The sequence below is a fragment of the Anopheles darlingi genome, chromosome 2, assembly GCF_943734745.1.
Source record: "Anopheles darlingi chromosome 2, idAnoDarlMG_H_01, whole genome shotgun sequence".
Classification (NCBI taxonomy): Eukaryota; Metazoa; Arthropoda; class Insecta; order Diptera; family Culicidae; genus Anopheles; species Anopheles darlingi.
This window is the reverse complement of record NC_064874.1, coordinates 80,762,366-80,778,556: the sequence shown is the minus strand read 5'-3', so window position 1 is coordinate 80,778,556 and position 16,191 is coordinate 80,762,366. Positions and strand designations below refer to the sequence as shown.

The 16,191-nt window shown below is 49.5% G+C and overlaps 1 protein-coding gene across 9 annotated transcripts in view; it reads right to left on the bottom strand.

Moving 5' to 3' along the window:
• The window catches only part of LOC125951580 (voltage-dependent L-type calcium channel subunit beta-2), a 109,096-nt gene that overhangs the window by 11,341 nt on the left and 81,564 nt on the right, over positions 1-16,191 (bottom strand). For 2 of the 9 annotated variants that reach the window (XM_049680512.1, XM_049680518.1), the window contains exons 1-2: positions 6,943-7,051; positions 3,137-3,658 (exon numbers count right to left, since the gene is read on the bottom strand). The exons of 5 other annotated variants lie outside the window; for them this stretch is intronic. In XM_049680512.1, the coding sequence (XP_049536469.1) occupies positions 3,137-3,259 (123 nt within the window). In that variant the 5' untranslated portion in view covers positions 3,260-3,658; positions 6,943-7,051. Of the gene's footprint in view, positions 1-3,136; positions 3,659-6,914; positions 7,052-14,031; positions 14,523-16,191 lie in introns of those variants that run through there. 2 more of the 9 variants (XM_049680513.1, XM_049680515.1) reach the window with 2 other exon arrangements.

Below are 16,191 nucleotides of genomic sequence, written 5' to 3'. Positions count from 1 at the left end.
CAACGCCTGTACGGTACGCTGGGAAAGGGATCATAAATTTAGGAATATATTAAACGATGACAAAATTTATTGCTACATTTTACTGCAGAAATTTATTTCGTCTTCTCCACCCCAGTCCATCCCTTTTTACTTTACCCCTGTGCCCCCAAAAGGTAGTGATGCAGGCCAAGCAACACTAACCCGGGACGGGAGGCCTAAATGGTGGGACAAAACGGGAAGGAGCTGCCAGCAAACCTTGGCAATGGGTGGTGCACAATCAAGCGAAATGCAATTGAAATCCCCTCCCTCCATGTAATTCATGACCTGGGCTGAGGTTTCACGCTTTAGCAGCAATTCCGGAAGTTGCATCCCCCACCCCAGTGGGCCAGTGGGTTATGCTATTATGAAAGTATGCCACTAGCTGAATGCACCATCGCCGCGCGTGTTACGACAAACAAGCCGACTATGGAGTCCGGAAACTCGTATGGCCACGACGGTTGGACCATATCCAGCCGGTTGATGGAGTGACTTCGCGGGAACTTCGCTGCATGACGCGGCGTCGGCTTCCAAGTCGCGCACTACACTCTACTACTGTTCACCGTTGCTCGCGAGGCCCGTTGCTACAGGAAGCGAACCAAATGGACTACTTTCTCCATTGCTTCATGCTGCCACAGGGCATACGAGCATGAAAGACACTCGGAGGTAGCGGCCCTGCGGTATGCTCGCTACCCAAAACCTTTTCTTGAAACCGACCCCGAAAATCGAGCAAATTTGCCAGCGTAATTGGATTTCCCGTGTCCGGACTACTACTGCTGCTACTGCTTGATGGATCTACCGTGACATCGATTTCTCAAAATGGAAATACTTCAGCTGATCGTCAGGAGACGCAGAAGACGGTGTTGCCGTGACTACTACTCCCGCTGTCCATTATTAGCCCAGAAAGCTGGGTTCCATTTTTGGCAAGGACACATTTTTCTCCCCCCCACGAAGACACACCATCCTGCAGATGGAGATTCCAAAAATAGGCACGACGTGGCCACAATTTCCATGCCACAATACACCGGAAACTAGATCACGTTCGGGAGCGGCCGAAGGCGCTTTGTTTGGTTTTGATAGCTTAATTCAATTTATTTTCAACCCAACTAACTAAGCAGCTGGAAAATCACAAACAAGCACAACCACACAAAGACACATACACACACACGAGATTGCCAACAAAACCACACACGAGAAGCGCTGAACCCGGAACGCGCCAAGAAAGCTGCACAGCTCTTCTTATTCGTTACCATTTTGCTCCACAATCGGTGCACGATTGGCCACCGGTATGATCGCGGCCACATAAACGGGGCCGGGACATGACGATGTCAGATTTATTTGGAGGTGGGAAGGACGGAGGTTTGAAGGTAATTATCGTATCGTCCTCCGGAAAAAAACACGCGCGCCATTGCCAATTGCCGTGGCGGACTAGTCTTGACAACCGTCAAACCCATTTCGTGGTGTGACGATGTCATTTGGAACGATTCGCCGATTTCAATCCTGGCTGGCTGGCAATCCGGTTCGGTTTTGGCTGCTCCAAAAAGAGGACAACATACTGGGGCGCGGCTTAGCACGGAAACGGCGAGGGGGAACTGACAAACTTTCAAAAACCATCTCGCAAGCGACACAACTGAAGGATGATAATTAGGGGTAGCATCGCTACTAAACGTCGCTCGCTGGATGGTCCCCTTCCCCACTCCACTACCCCGCCGGGGCCACTCCGGGGAATGGAGACAGGATCATGTGCGCGACACGTCGTGGTTTTTGAGGTTTTTGGAGGATTGTCGGATTGTGGAAAAAGGGGGGGGGGGGGGGGGTGGGAGGGCACCGAAAATAGAAACGTTACGTCGGTAGCCATGGCCCCGGGGCCGGTCGTGATCGTGGCCGTAAATAGTTTCCACATTCCGAACCAACGGGTTAAGACAAGCTGCCAATGGCCTGTCAGGACGGGGGTGTCAATAATTTTCCCGATTGGTATTCGGAATGTTTGACACGCACCGAGCGCGCGCGCGTGTTGGAGGAAGTAGGGTTTTTGACAGGAGATTTGGCGTATGATTCACATATACAATTTTTGGTGGTATTCAAAACACCGTCATCATCCGGTTTTTTGGGGGGCCAGAGAAGCGAATGGTCGTACCTGTAGCTCCAGAAGTGGCATGACTCATCGGTGGTCGTAAGATGAGCTGAATTGTGTTGGAGAAGTTTATTTTAAACTTTTCAAGTAGCCCAGTGCAGAGTTGAAATTGGATTTTTGAGGGTTGAGGGTAACATTTTTGTATTAAAAGTTTACTTCCCCAAAAGAGTAGCAAGCTGGTTATCAACACATTTCAACAACATCGTACATTTTGTTTGTTTGATATCAACCATTAAATTATTTTCATTGTTCTCCTATCCAACAAAATTCTACAGTTTAATGGTAATCACTTGTTTCGTGTCTTACTAGTATGGATAATTTGCTGTGAAAAACCAATTATTCGCCTTTAACAGTTTGAAAGGAAATCTGTAATGCAGCAGATAAACATAGCTAACGAATATTGGACTCATTTCGAGGATTCTGAGCGCAAGGAATCAACCACTTAGCTATGTTAAAAGAGTCAGATTAATACTATCTAAACGTTCAACATGGAAACGTTGTTGATTTCGCCCAATGCTGTAGATATGGGCCTTCGTAACGCGAGTTTGCCATTTACTTTCAGAACAGTGCTCCTTAAAAAAAGCGAAGAATCGTCAAATGGTGAAAGGAAACTATTTCCTACAAAATTGGAAATAAAAATAGGTACAAATTTGCTAATTATTTTAAGAAAAGTGCATAACATGTATAGCGAGCGATGGTAATATATATATAATAAAAGTAATACATAATAGCTCCCTTCAAAATAACGGTTTTGGTATGACCACCAATAACGAAGTACTATTTTCAGTTTCATCTAAACATTCCCAACACCACCTGTCTAGTCTATCAGCTTAAGAGAAACATTGTGCGTTTATATGCGTAAAATTGAAGATATCCCAGATATCCTATTCGAGACATTGAAGAGTGAACAGCTTGAGTTTCTCCATCCACCGATCAAACCGATTCGTGACGACGACGGCATCGAAGGTGGTGAAGGATAGAACTAACCTGCGTGAAGAGCTTGTTGTAGCCGGCGCTCTGATACGACGTGTAGCCCAGCCCGAGGCCGATGCGCGACTCTCGATGCCCCCCGGAGACGGATGGGGCATCCGATGAGGCTCGCTGCACCATGGGCCGATCAGGCCGCCAATCTTCTTCTAGACCGGATATTTTCGGTGCTATTGCGAGCGCGTGGTCTACACGGGTTCTCGGTGGTGTAGGTAAAGGAGATGGCGGTGGCGGTGGTGGTGGCCGCGGCTTACGGTCGCTCGGACGCCCGCTCCAAACACACAGACCAACCGCTTTACCACGCGACTACGATCGACGACAATGGTGAACCGGCACCGTACTTCATAGAAACACGAAACAACGAAACATACAACACACGCACACACAAAGAGACACAGACACGAACGCGTTCGGTCACGTGGATCACCCACACGAGAAGCACTAGAGCACTAGAGTGTGGCTGACCCGCCAGCAAGCAGCATCCGTACTGGATGGCCGGATGTTTTGTCTAGCGGATTGATACTGTAAAATGGAGTAGTTCCCCCGAATCCCCGGTTAGCCAATGAGTTATCTTTAGCTCACGATAGCGAGACGATGCTGCTTTGGCTGCTACTGCTGCTGCTGCTGCTACCGCTACTGCGGACGCTGCACTGCATCCCTCGGTAAGTAGATTCCGTTTGCATTAACCCAATTACTCGCTAGTGGCCGCCCCACCGGGAAAATTGATGTGCGCTCATGTGCGAATGATTTATGCTGATCCCTGACGCTTCTTGATTGCTGCTGCTCCTGCTGCTGTCTGTCTGTCTGTCTGGCTTGTCATAATAGTCTCCACCGCGCTAATCAAATCACGGCCGACGGATGGACAACTTCATTAATGCACGAGAAGCTTAATCCAGAAAGTGTCATTCGCGTTCGCGATTCCTCGTAGAAGTAGCAGCACAAGTTATGCATATGATCTCAAAGCTTAACTGAATGCTTTACACAATAAATCACTTCAAATTCACTTTCGAACCGAATGGACTGCAGACGAGTGGACGACTACTGCATCCGAACCATGCCGAGCTGCATGTGCTTGCCAGCGAGTGGCCGAGATTACACTGGCCAGCAGACCCGGCTGGATGACACGCTGCAGCGGTCGGTCACGGCCGTCGTCGTCGTCGTCCTCAGTGATCGTCAGGACCGTCGCACGCCACAAACCCCCCCCCAGTGAAGCAGTTGATTATTGGAGGAAAAGCAAAATGGGAAGAAGAAAACGTAAAGCAAATGTTTACATGCGACAGCAGCCTTCGCGTCCATCTCCCCATTTCCATCTGTCTGCCGTTGTGTGTGTGTGTGCGTGGATATGTGAGTTGGTTCGTGTCGTTCGAATGGGGGATAGCAGTGTTTACACACTCCAAGCCCCCAGTTGGAATCCAGAGAATGAGAGGATGCTGGCAAAATGGGTGGCGAAGATCGGTTTGGAAAATCCATCGGTTTTCCACCATCCACCGGGGAGCGAGACGATGAGCGCGAGGAGAGCTGTGTCCCGCATCGAAACATCTGTGAGAGAAGATGGTTCTGTGTCCGTGTCCCCGTGGCATGGGAAAATAGAGGAAAATCGAGGAAAATCGAGCGAGGTGACCATGAGATGCAGAGAGCGCGAACTCATCCGGTCTCACATGGATGAACGCCAAACAACGATCACTCAGGGCGAGTAGCAGCAGCAGCAGCAGGAGCAAGAAGCAAATGAATGCGGCCTGTTCCAAGGAGCGACCAAAACACACCGAGCATGACACATCGCGAGCTGCGGTACGCAAAGAGTGTATGCCACGCACACTACGCACACCACTCGCAGCTGTGTGCGTTAGCAGCCAAATCTGCTCTTAACCATTGAATCCCTGACTAGAGGGAACAGCTTTCGCAAAATTAACAAACATAACAATGAATTGTCTGCATTGGGTTCAAATCTTTGGAGGAAAAAGCAGCCAAGAGCCATCGCCAGACTGCAGTAACGTACCAGACGTACACTTCAATGGTGGTAGTGGTGGCAAAACATCACCGCAACAATGGTGGTAGTGTTGGAGGTGATAAACTGATTTAGCACAGAGCCCCAGTGGAATGTTGATTTTCCTTTTCGTATGGCCTCTTGCTCTCTCTCTCTCTCTTTCTCTCTTTTTCTTCACGCATCGCCTTCTGCGATCCACACGGTTGACTCGAAATGGAACAAATGGGTTTCAGTTTAAAGATCCCCATCGTCCACCATCACACAAACCTGTCTGTTCTATCCGCATTGCCGCCCGCCATCGTCGCACTCCGCGTATCACCGTGGTGCCGAAAGCAGGCGGTTTCAAATTTTCATCACCAGGTTTATAAACAATGCGACTATTTTTGGATGCTTTCGCTCGCGAAAGACGACGCCTCTAGACGCAAAGTGGTTTCCACTCACTCACACGCACAGCTACTGCCAGCGTGTGGTGAAATGGTACAAGTGGATTCCGAAAGGTATGGTTGCCACCGTAGCACATACCCAAGCCCAGCCACCACCAACATGGCCGTTTGTTTTTTGAAGGGAGAAAATTAATCCCAAGATTCGTTCAAAATCCTATTCCTTATCGCCCTGTGGTGTCCACAAAAGATTCGTTTAAAATAACGATTTTTCATTATCTCTCTCTCTTCTTCTCTCTCTCTCTCTTTCTCTCTCTCTCTCTCTCTCTCTCTCTCTCTCTCTCTGCGCGGTGTGAGACTGCAGATTCCACTTCACTGGTGGCGGTGTCCTCCAAAAACCAAAGGATACCATCCTTCTACATTCGAGTGAACCAACACACGCACACACGTACACACACACAGAAACACTGGAAGGAAACGCTATGTGTCCGAGCTTAGTAGCATGCACATTCGGGGTTTGCTGCTTAGTTGGCTGGCTGACAATCGAGAGCTCGACTCCACCAAAAACCACAAACACACACGAGCACATGGGAGAACACAGAAGCAGCAGCAGCAGCAGCACCAGCACCAATACAGAGAGCGAGGCCAGAGCATGGTTCAGAAAATTCACTTCTCCATTTCCTTGCGAACGGAATTTGATTTCCGCATACTGCACACATAGCTAGCTCCGATTTGGATTTTCACTTTTTTGTTTTCTAGTAGCAGAAAATATCCTTCCTCGGAACGGCTGGCATCATGTTGACTCGTGCAAGATGCTCTGGAGCACAGTAGCCCAGTGGAATGATTGTTGTTTCTTTGGATCAAACACATCCCACCGTTCGTGTAGCACATTTCATTTTCCTGCAACAACAGCAGCAGCAGCAGCAGCAGCAGCAACCTCCCTATCATGCTACCCCTCCGGATGACGATGAAAACTTTCCCAACCTCAAAGCACACCCGAGGAGGTTTGGGCTGTGCGGTATGCTAGCACTGGAGAGCAGCAGCTCGCTTTCGCTGTAATGTAATCCAAGCAACCAGCAACCGCTAGAGCTAAACACACACAAAAAATGCGCTGGCACCGAAATGTCGGATGCCAACATCATCACCACCAGTGGGGTCCACGTCGACGCACGACGATCGAAGATTTTCACGGGAGTTTCACTCCCCCACCCCACCTCATGCGTCTTCCTCTTCTGCCCGCAATGGATGCAGCTCGCAGTAGGCAGTGGAGCAGGCACTGCGGCCTTCGTTGGCCTATGTTCACCGTCACACACACGCACACACACACACGCGCGTTCGCTCCGTTGTGACACACGGGAAAAGTGCTTTCGCGGATGGCTTTGCGAGGCCTGCGGGTCTTGCGTCGCTGGTTTACCGAATTGACGGGCACACGGAAACAGCACCTTGGGAGTGGGTGTTACGCACTTTTCTTCACGCGTCCTTTTCACGGGGAAACGGCTATTTTTTCGGCCTATTGTTTCGAAAGTTACGTTTTTCTCGTCCGTTCGTTCGTTCGGCACCTTCTGGAGCGGAGCGGAATGGCTAAAACGGGGACCGTACCTTGTACGCTGACTGCTGACTACGGGGCTGCGGTTGCTTTGCTGTGTTCTCTCAATTTTTCGCTCCATCCAACCCCAAAAAGAGCTCTCTCTCTCTCTCTCGCTCTCGCCTGCTGGTTGTGCTGCTGGCTGTCAGATGCTGTCAGTTGCACACACACACACTACGACTACGAACGCGTATCTACGCACTCGTTCATCCCGGGACCGTTTCCATCGGATTCCAAGTAGGCGCGATGATGCAATGTAGTGATGAAAGAGAGGGGGAGAGAGAGAGCAACGCGGTTCATGTTTACGATTCCTGTGGATGGAGGCGCCTGGTACGCCGATGGAGGCGCCTGCCGCCGAGAGGTGCTCCAGCCATTCAGCTCCGTCTGCTGTTCTTCATCGGAAACTGACAGCATTCCTGACGGGTGGTAGTGAGCGATTATTTATCTCGCAGCGCTGTCGAAGCGCTTTTGCTTTTGACAACCAACCGGTGCAGGGTGTTCCCCCCGGTTGAGAGACAGAACTTTACCATTTCAATTAAAATATTCGTAAATAAACCCAAATTTAACCAACGTGGCACTTTATGGTCGAAATATTTTACATTTCCATGAAGCAAGTAATTTTTTCGGTTAGGATGTATTTCCAAAACAGTAACAGTCCCCCGGTCACCCGGTGCATTGACGCAGGCAAGTGCGAGCGAAACGCATGCGCGTATCGATCCAGTGGCAGCGAGCGAGTGAGACGAGCCGATCTCCTCGAGCTTCCCACCCCTCCTCCCCCTCCCTCGAAAACCAAAGCTAAACACAACCCTAAAACCCCATAAGAGCAAACCAGCAGAGCACAGGATGAACATGATTGCATTAGCCATTCTCCAGCACTCCTTTCTGTGAGTTAGTGAGTGAGTGGGAGAGTGAGTTCGTCATCTCGTGGAGCTAAGAGCTCATGGAAATGAACCTCCAAAAGCACCTCTTGCCCCCTATGTCTTACTGACGGGCGACAGATGATGATGATGTTGGCGACGGTGCCTTAGCATGTGGTTGTGTTCGTTCCGTGTGCTGTCACTGTGTCCGTGCATATGAAAGGGTGCTTAGAAGAAGAAGAAGTACAAGGGGTTAGAATTAATGGAATGGGTCGCCGTCTCGAGCCATCCTCTATCCGTCATCCTATCCTCTCTCTCGCTCTCTCTCTCTCTCTGACCATTCTGTAGCTGCAAAGCCGAGGACAACGCGCTTACAATTAACGATACGAACGTGGTGCCGCTTCAGTGGAGCGGTCGGTACGTAGCGGACATGCTCGAGCATCAAGCGCTCTTTACAACCGCTGGTGTGCGTGGTGAGGGTAGGTTGCGTCATTAAGGACTCACCGGGAGCTTAGAGGGCCCCCCAAAATGATGTGGTTTTGCAAAGGGAACCGCAGGGTGGTGGTATGTGCAAACATTCGTTGAGTTCGTTTTGCGAGCATAATACCACCGGCCACCGTCTGTCACGATATGGATCATTTGCGCTAAGGACATGTGTGTGTGTGTGTGTGTCTGTTTGTTCATGTGGTTCGGGGGGCCTTTTTTTGGGGAAGGAAAAATTTTAAAACGTTTATACTACCTTCCGCCGATCAAATGCCGTTGCAACGGAACGGAACGCTCGGAATCATCCCCCCCCCCCCCCCCCCCCAACCCCAATGTTGTGGCGAGTCAGACACCATAAAAACCACTCGCCAAAAAGCCACCGGCCGGAATGGCTGCGCAACGCTTGATGATATCATTTACAAATTATTTTTATGATTCCCGACCATTTTATCGATATTTGATGCGATGGACCGACGGACCGACCGACTGGCTGGCTGGCAGGCAGCAGACCACAGAGAGCAGAGAGCAGAGCGTGTGGCTTGTGTGGATAGCGCTATCAGCGAGAAGGGGATGCGCCACTGGTAGTTGTGGTGTGCGGTTTCATCGGCCAAACAGGGATCGGACCTTGGCCCCGCATGGAAATAGTCTCACTGTGCGTATGTGTGTGTGTGGTGCCGTGGAGGGTTCCTTGGCCTCGCGGCTTATGCTTTTCCGTTTACTGCAATGCCGATTTTGCTGTCGTCCTGCTGAGGTTTTTACCCCCCCCCCCTACCTTTTACCTCTTTCTTCTCCGTTCGATGGTGCAGAACGACTCGCTCGAGTCGCTTGCTGTGGCCACGCGCGCGCCCGGCGTTTCCAATCGTTTGTGGCCAGTTGGTCGAACATTGGGCACACTCCCGGGCATCCCATTCCCCACTTTTTGCATGGGACATGTTTTGCGTACCGGTGCCGGGTATGTTCCCGTATTTGATTTCTGGCTTTTTTGTCGCTTTAGATGACGTGACATGGAACCCCCGCCCCCGGGGGGGTGGGAAGAGACCGCACACAAACCTAATGAGGGTTTAGCCGAGGGCAAGCTGTGGTCACAGCCAAACAAGGGGATTGCTTATGCTTCCCCCCTCTATGTGCTTACACATAATGAACAAAGTTTCGCTACTTTCGCCAGAGTTGGTGTGCCTTTGTTTGTGTGTGTGTGTGTGTGTGGCCAAGGTTGGTGTTTTGCAATGAAGATAAAATGCTTTATAGGTGCTGTTACTGGAGTAGCAGGAATAGACAGGAATAGTTACGGTGTATGTAGTGCAGACCAGAGTACATACCGTGCGCTGTTCTGGTAATGAATTCGATATCAATAACCGTGACTGTCTGGACTGGACCTGGAGTGGCCAATAAAAATTATCATTAAACCCGAGATTGCTCCTTAAAAGCAGGAGAGCACGGGCAGGAATGTTGAGGAAACAAAATTTAATATCCAAACAAACAACACCAACAACGCTTTCCACGCTTTTCTTTGCAACAGCCGAGGCATAGGAGGAAAGTATGCGGCCATGCGGCCTGTTGTAGGGCGAACCTTAACCCTGGTGTTCCGTGTCCCTTTGCGTGTCGGTTACATCCGGTCCGTCCTTGTCAGTCGAGTCACGAACGGGGCTGCCAGTTCCATTGCAGCCAGCTTGTCGGCGGCCGCTACCATAAGCATACATAGATACCGTTTATTAGCTTCGTTCGAGCTGGCTCAACCTCCAAGCAGCCTCCTGGTACGGGACGAGTAACGTCTTACAAACTCCAAAATGCACCATTTCCAGGGTAAAAAGCCCCTCCATTCGGTACACAAATTGGGCTTCGGTGTCATTGTTTACGGTCCTGGGCTCTGGGAAAAACCGGCCACAAATTGCTGCCGTAGCATGCGCTTCCTTTCTTCCTTCCTTCCTTTCTTTACGTTACGAGCTCTCGGGCCATCTTGTGGTTGGCATACACTTTCATATGGGATCATTTTTAGGGGAGGGGGTGCTGAAATTTCTGTGTATGTGTGTGTGTGTGATTATGGAACAAATTTGTAAATGAAGGATTCAAACCACAAACCGACCGACGGATGGAGCTTTGCAGGACCATTTTGTTTACATTTCAAACAGTGGCTGCTACCTCGATAGAGCTTTCGTACGACGGTGCTGGCCATTTCTGTCGTTTCCGGTGCAACATTGGATCCACTTTCACAGGGAATGAGATTTACATTTCAGGATTCAGTATGATCAGCGTTTTGATACTCCATATTGTCTATTATTTGGTAAGCAGTAGCAGTAGTTGTTATGCATTCCCAGGGCAATCCAAGCTAATGTTATATTTTGCTATTATTCCACGAAACTAGCTGTTGCTAATAAACCACCGATTTTCATGTTCCTGCAACGATCTTCGCACCGCCATCCATCAATCGTCGATCGCACAGCATCGACGATCGCAAGGCAATGCTCCTTCTCTCACACACACACGCGCACTCATCGATGAAATAATGTAATCAAAAGAGTTCAAAACAGAGCAGCGATAGGACGCTTCTACGCTCGCCGAACGTTTCCATCAATCGGCGGTTAGTGCTGCGGTTAATGCATTCGGCGTTCGGCATCGGCACGTTTGGCGGGAAAATTCAAAACCGTGAGCGCCAGAGTGGCAGGGAGAGGTTATACGATGTTTACGCAATAAAGTTCTAGACCTTTCACTTCAATCGGTCAGTAATTCGAGGTTCGAAACATCAGCTTCGATGAGCGGAACCGGGACGAAAACGGGGACGAAAGATTGGTTTGAGAAATGGTGCGGAGATGGAGCGGCTTGAAGTACGATCCAATAGACCGGGGGGAGGGGCCACGCACGCACACATGCGCCTTCCGGTGGTGACGCGTGCTTGACCGATGGCCCCGGCCACGAATGGCCGACAAAACGATCGTTTACCTTCCTTCTTCGCGTCCGATCTGTTCTTTTGCGGTGCGCCAAAGTATTCTCCCCTCCTCCCACACCACCGTTGGCGCTATAAATATTGAGGTCTCGTCAAAAAAAAAGAGAGCCACGTGAGAGAGGAAGAGAGAGAAAGAATCGGCGCACTACTTTCGTGAGATCCGTTAAGTCCGTTTCTACCAACGGAGGGAGTGAAGCGAACGAGATGCCAGTGCCGGTGGTGTCAGGTTCGGTACGCCATTCGCATCTGCCATCTTTGTACGCTCTGTGTCAGAGACGCGGGGCCCGAGATGTGCGTCCGGCTGACCGGCAAATCGTGGGGCGCGAGCAGATTGATGAAGATGCGAACGGCACGCGAAACGCAACATCGGAATCGCTCTCAGCGCAATCGCGTTCTGATTTATGATGGTGTGCCCCATGGTCATGGTGCGAACCCATACCGGATCTGGTGCACCGATGCTTATGTTTATGCGTAGGAAACTCACTAGCAGCCGAGCGTAAATGGTTGAGTTCATCTGCTTCACCAGCACCCCATTATTTCACAAACCATCAGCTGATGTTGTTTTTTATTTTAATTTGCTGCTAAAATTTCATTAAAATTGGTTAAAAATTTTAAGATCTTAAGGGATCTGCACTCTAGTTGGTAAAGTATACAGACGAATCATTTGTTTTGTACAAACTGCCATGCGTCTCCATGAGTGTGGAAGAAGAAAGAAAAATCTGTCCTATTACCAAATTACTTTTAAGCATTAATTGTATTTTATCTGCACACAACATTCACTAATGCACACCAATCACCATGTGCTAAAGACCATAAAAGGAAAACCATTTAATCCTGCCTTCAACTGCATCAAATGCCCAGCATAAAACCCACGTGCCACTGCAATGGTTGCATGTATTTATTATAATATATTTAAAATACCCTTCACATGTAACCCTTGGTAGCTACAGCAGCAGCAGCAGTACACGCGCGCGCTCACGCGTGTGTGTGTGTGTTGGGTGCACTTTTCGCTTCGCAGTCGCCAGACCCCCGGCGCCAGGCTGATTGCGTCTCTTGAAGGCGTTACTCACCACAGGCGACCATGCATGCACATGAAGCCCGAAGCTCGAGACAATAAATTAAGTCTTTTGCAGTCCGCCAAGAAGACAAAAAAAAAGCAACTCCCGGTACCGGGGTGCAGAGATTTTCCTTTAATTTCCACTGCAGTAATGACGCCATCCATGTGGCCGACGCGAAACGCGAATGTAACGGAGAGTAATGCAGCTCAAGCACACAAAAAAAAATGCTGACGACAACAAGGACGAAGGAGCATTACTAGAGGGCATTCCTAGAACTGCCACAGATCCCTTTATTTTTTATACGGCATCAAGGGGCGAGATTTACATTTCGGAATGTACACCCGTCAAAGAGGATGGAAAAACGGAGGGATGGGGGTTATTTCTTGGCACCGAACTCAATGCTCGTGCACCATATTTAACATGCGTAGAGCTATTTGCGTGTGACAGAAACCGCAGGAGGAGCAGGAGGAGGGTTTGCCGTCTCTATCCAATGCTTTTCCCGCGGCAGCATCGATGTCTCGGCTCGGCGGGGATGTGAAGTCGAAACAATCGACAAGAATGTGCTTGGAGGTCATCGGTCCTGGTGAGTTCGCCATCCCGAACGTGACAATTGGGAGCCCTCCGAGGCGTCCGATGCCGAATGCAAACGATTGAGTCATGGTCGAGATTGAATAATGACGTTGCGGATATTTTTCGGCTTCGAATCAGGGTTTGTGCGGAGTGCCTCTCCATTCTCTGCAGGGCTGTCTGCAGAAAATGAAGCATAGATCTCCGGTTTGCAGCTTCCAGACATGCGTTCTCAAAACGACGCATAACGCATGTTTTTTTTTTAAATGCTCGACTCTCGCACGCAAAATTCATTCATCAAATCAATAGCACCCCGGGTGAAGGGAGGGTGCTTCGATCTGACGCGAAATCGCGAAAGAATTGGCGCATTTCATGGCCGTGGCCCTGCTCGATTCCATTTGCCAAATTTATCCTTCCATCGAGTGTGATCCAACCAATGGCTGTGGTTTGCGACGACGACGACGACGACAACGTCAGCCAACAAATTCGAGGACAAGCGACAACGACGTCTCGCTTCGACAACCGAACCAAACCAAGCGAAGGTTGTCGTTGGCGATGATGACGCTGGTCCTGGTACGCTGGTGTGCAGTTTTTAAAAGCATGAATGAATTTCGAACCATTTGACACCCACTACCACCGCCGGGCAGCTGCAGCATCGCGTACACAAACACATCCCTCCCCGTCCGTTGTCGCGTTGTTGGGACTTTGCAATTTTTGCTGTTTTCTTTTTCTCCGAGTGACCTTCGGTGGCCCCTTTTTTGGCCCCCTTTGCTGCCGTGTCGTGTCGAGGACGCAAATGGACGCAACAAAGACTGTCGTCTGTCGTCTGGGAGTGGGCGACCAAAGCAAGGAGAAACCGACGGAATGGTAGTGGTGATGATGTTTGAGAATTGGCTCTTGGTTGGTTTTTCCGAAAATAATCCAAAACCGTGACATTGTGTGGATGGATCACCGAGACCGCGCTCTGTTCAGTTCATCGGTTCCATGGTGGACCTTAACATTAATATTGTAGTTCCCGCTGTGTCTCTTTCCTCGCTACTTACCCTACGTTTGCGCATAAACGGTGGCTTGTAGGTGGTGTTGTGGCGATGATGCCGATGGTGGTTCTTATGTTTCAACATTTTGATCAGACGGATTGAGCTTCAGCGATGTCGAGAAATAACCACTACTACTGGAATCACGAACTGACCACTGAATGGTCACACCAGGAACAACAAACAACAAGATCTTCACGCACTCGCTCTCTCTCTCTCTTTCTCTCTGTCGGGTTTGCACTCTCTTCCCCTTTCTCAGGGTTGCACTCTAAACGGATTGGCGGTGTTGCGCCATTTGTCAACCAAGCGAACCACTAGCTGGTGGGAATTTGGCGGGTGGGAGTTGATTCAAAATTTTGTAACAAAAGCACCGCAACGTCGTCGCCCTTCGAGCGTGAGCGAATTTTCACGGGGGACGAATAAATAGAATAGAGAGAGAGAGTGTAAGCGAGCGGACACCGTACCGCACACAAACACACACACGCATACACGCACCGACAATGATGTATTTTTGTACCATTTAATTTGCACCATTTATTGAACGGCAAACGGCAGGGAAGGCATTGGCGTCAACCACAAGCCTAAATAACCGGGGACCTTAGTGGCTGAACTTTTATACCGAGCCCCCCCCCGAGATTTTGGAACACTTTTTCGTTGTGGGAAAAGTAGCAAAATTTATGCTAAGCAACCTTCAAGTTGCGTTGAACTAATATGACAACTTAAAAAGGCACACAAACACATCCACACTGACAGAAATTAAATGACACATAATGGCGGATCAGAGGAAAAGAAGAAAAAAAAAAACGGAACTGGCCTAGTAGCTGTTCGGTCGAAAATAACCGTCAGCCTCGTTACGATCGGGCACCACCATCGGCACACACACACACACGCACGCACACGCTTACGATTGATTTTCCATCAATGAATCCGCCGCAACGTCACAAAAGGGGCGTCTCGCGACCCCGCGGAGCACGATCCTTGCCTCAGCCAAACAGGAACTTCCTTTTGGAATGTAAACTTGCAGCATCCACGCCACTGTTGACGCTTCGCTAGCGCTTCTGCCCAGGTGAGATCGCGTCGTGGCCACGGAAAGCCATCCTAATATCTCTGATCACTCTTGGCCACTCCCCGGGGGTGCTACCGATAGATGACGAATGTGTGGTAGTAGTTCCGCTACAAACGAGGTGATCCCCGTCGAGGATGACGAGGATGATGGTTGGACCTGGCGGATCAAACTGACCACCGCCACTGACCCGGCGGGACTTTCGAGCGCCGATGGCGATCGCGCGGGATCACCAAAGCGAACGCGAGCGAACGAATCAAGACCCAGACGTTGATGTTAAAAATAAAACTTTTCAAAACCCCCCTCGAAACCAGGGCCCCTGAGCGGTGGTGAGGGGAGTGGGGAGAGGGGGTTTCTGTCATACTCGACAGTGGACCGTCCCTCACTTCTTCTCGATCCGGATCTTGCGTCGCCCTTTTCGCTCTCGTTCTTTCGCACTGAGCATCATCATCATGCTGTGCGGAGCGAGTGACCAACGGGCCGGCGGACTAGAGTTAGAGCTAGAGCGGGCTGGCGATGGATCGCTGCCTGAGCGTAATGATCTTGGGGATGAGTTGAAGATGATGCCACCGCTGTCACCGAGCAACGCTACTACTGATGCGCACGCTATGCGGTAGTCGGTGGATCGAAAAGTAGTTCGGAGTTGGAGGTGTAGTGTAAATATTCGTAACTGTTCATAACGTAACTGTGATCAAGTTAACTGTCGAGTACAATTCTACGAGATACAATAGATAATCGAAGTCCACAACATTAACGCAAAGTTTGATCTATAGTAAAATCCACTTGTTGAAAAATTAGGTATAGAAACAAACAAGCAAATCTGCTCTCGATTGAAAAATATAAAATTCTATGAAATTCGTAAAGCCAACTTCATTTGGTTGGACTCCCCGAGCACCAACCTTAGTTGTTAAATCGTATAACATAGGACAGAAATCGAATTGTACACGAGATGTGTTTCCCTTCCAAGATCTTCTGATATCAATTTGCATACTTTCTTGTTATAGAAAGACAATTCCTTATTACAATCTCAAGGATACGATATCCAGTGCTATGCATCCTGCGGTTATTGGCATCAAAACGTATAAAGTAACCTTCGGTAATCCACT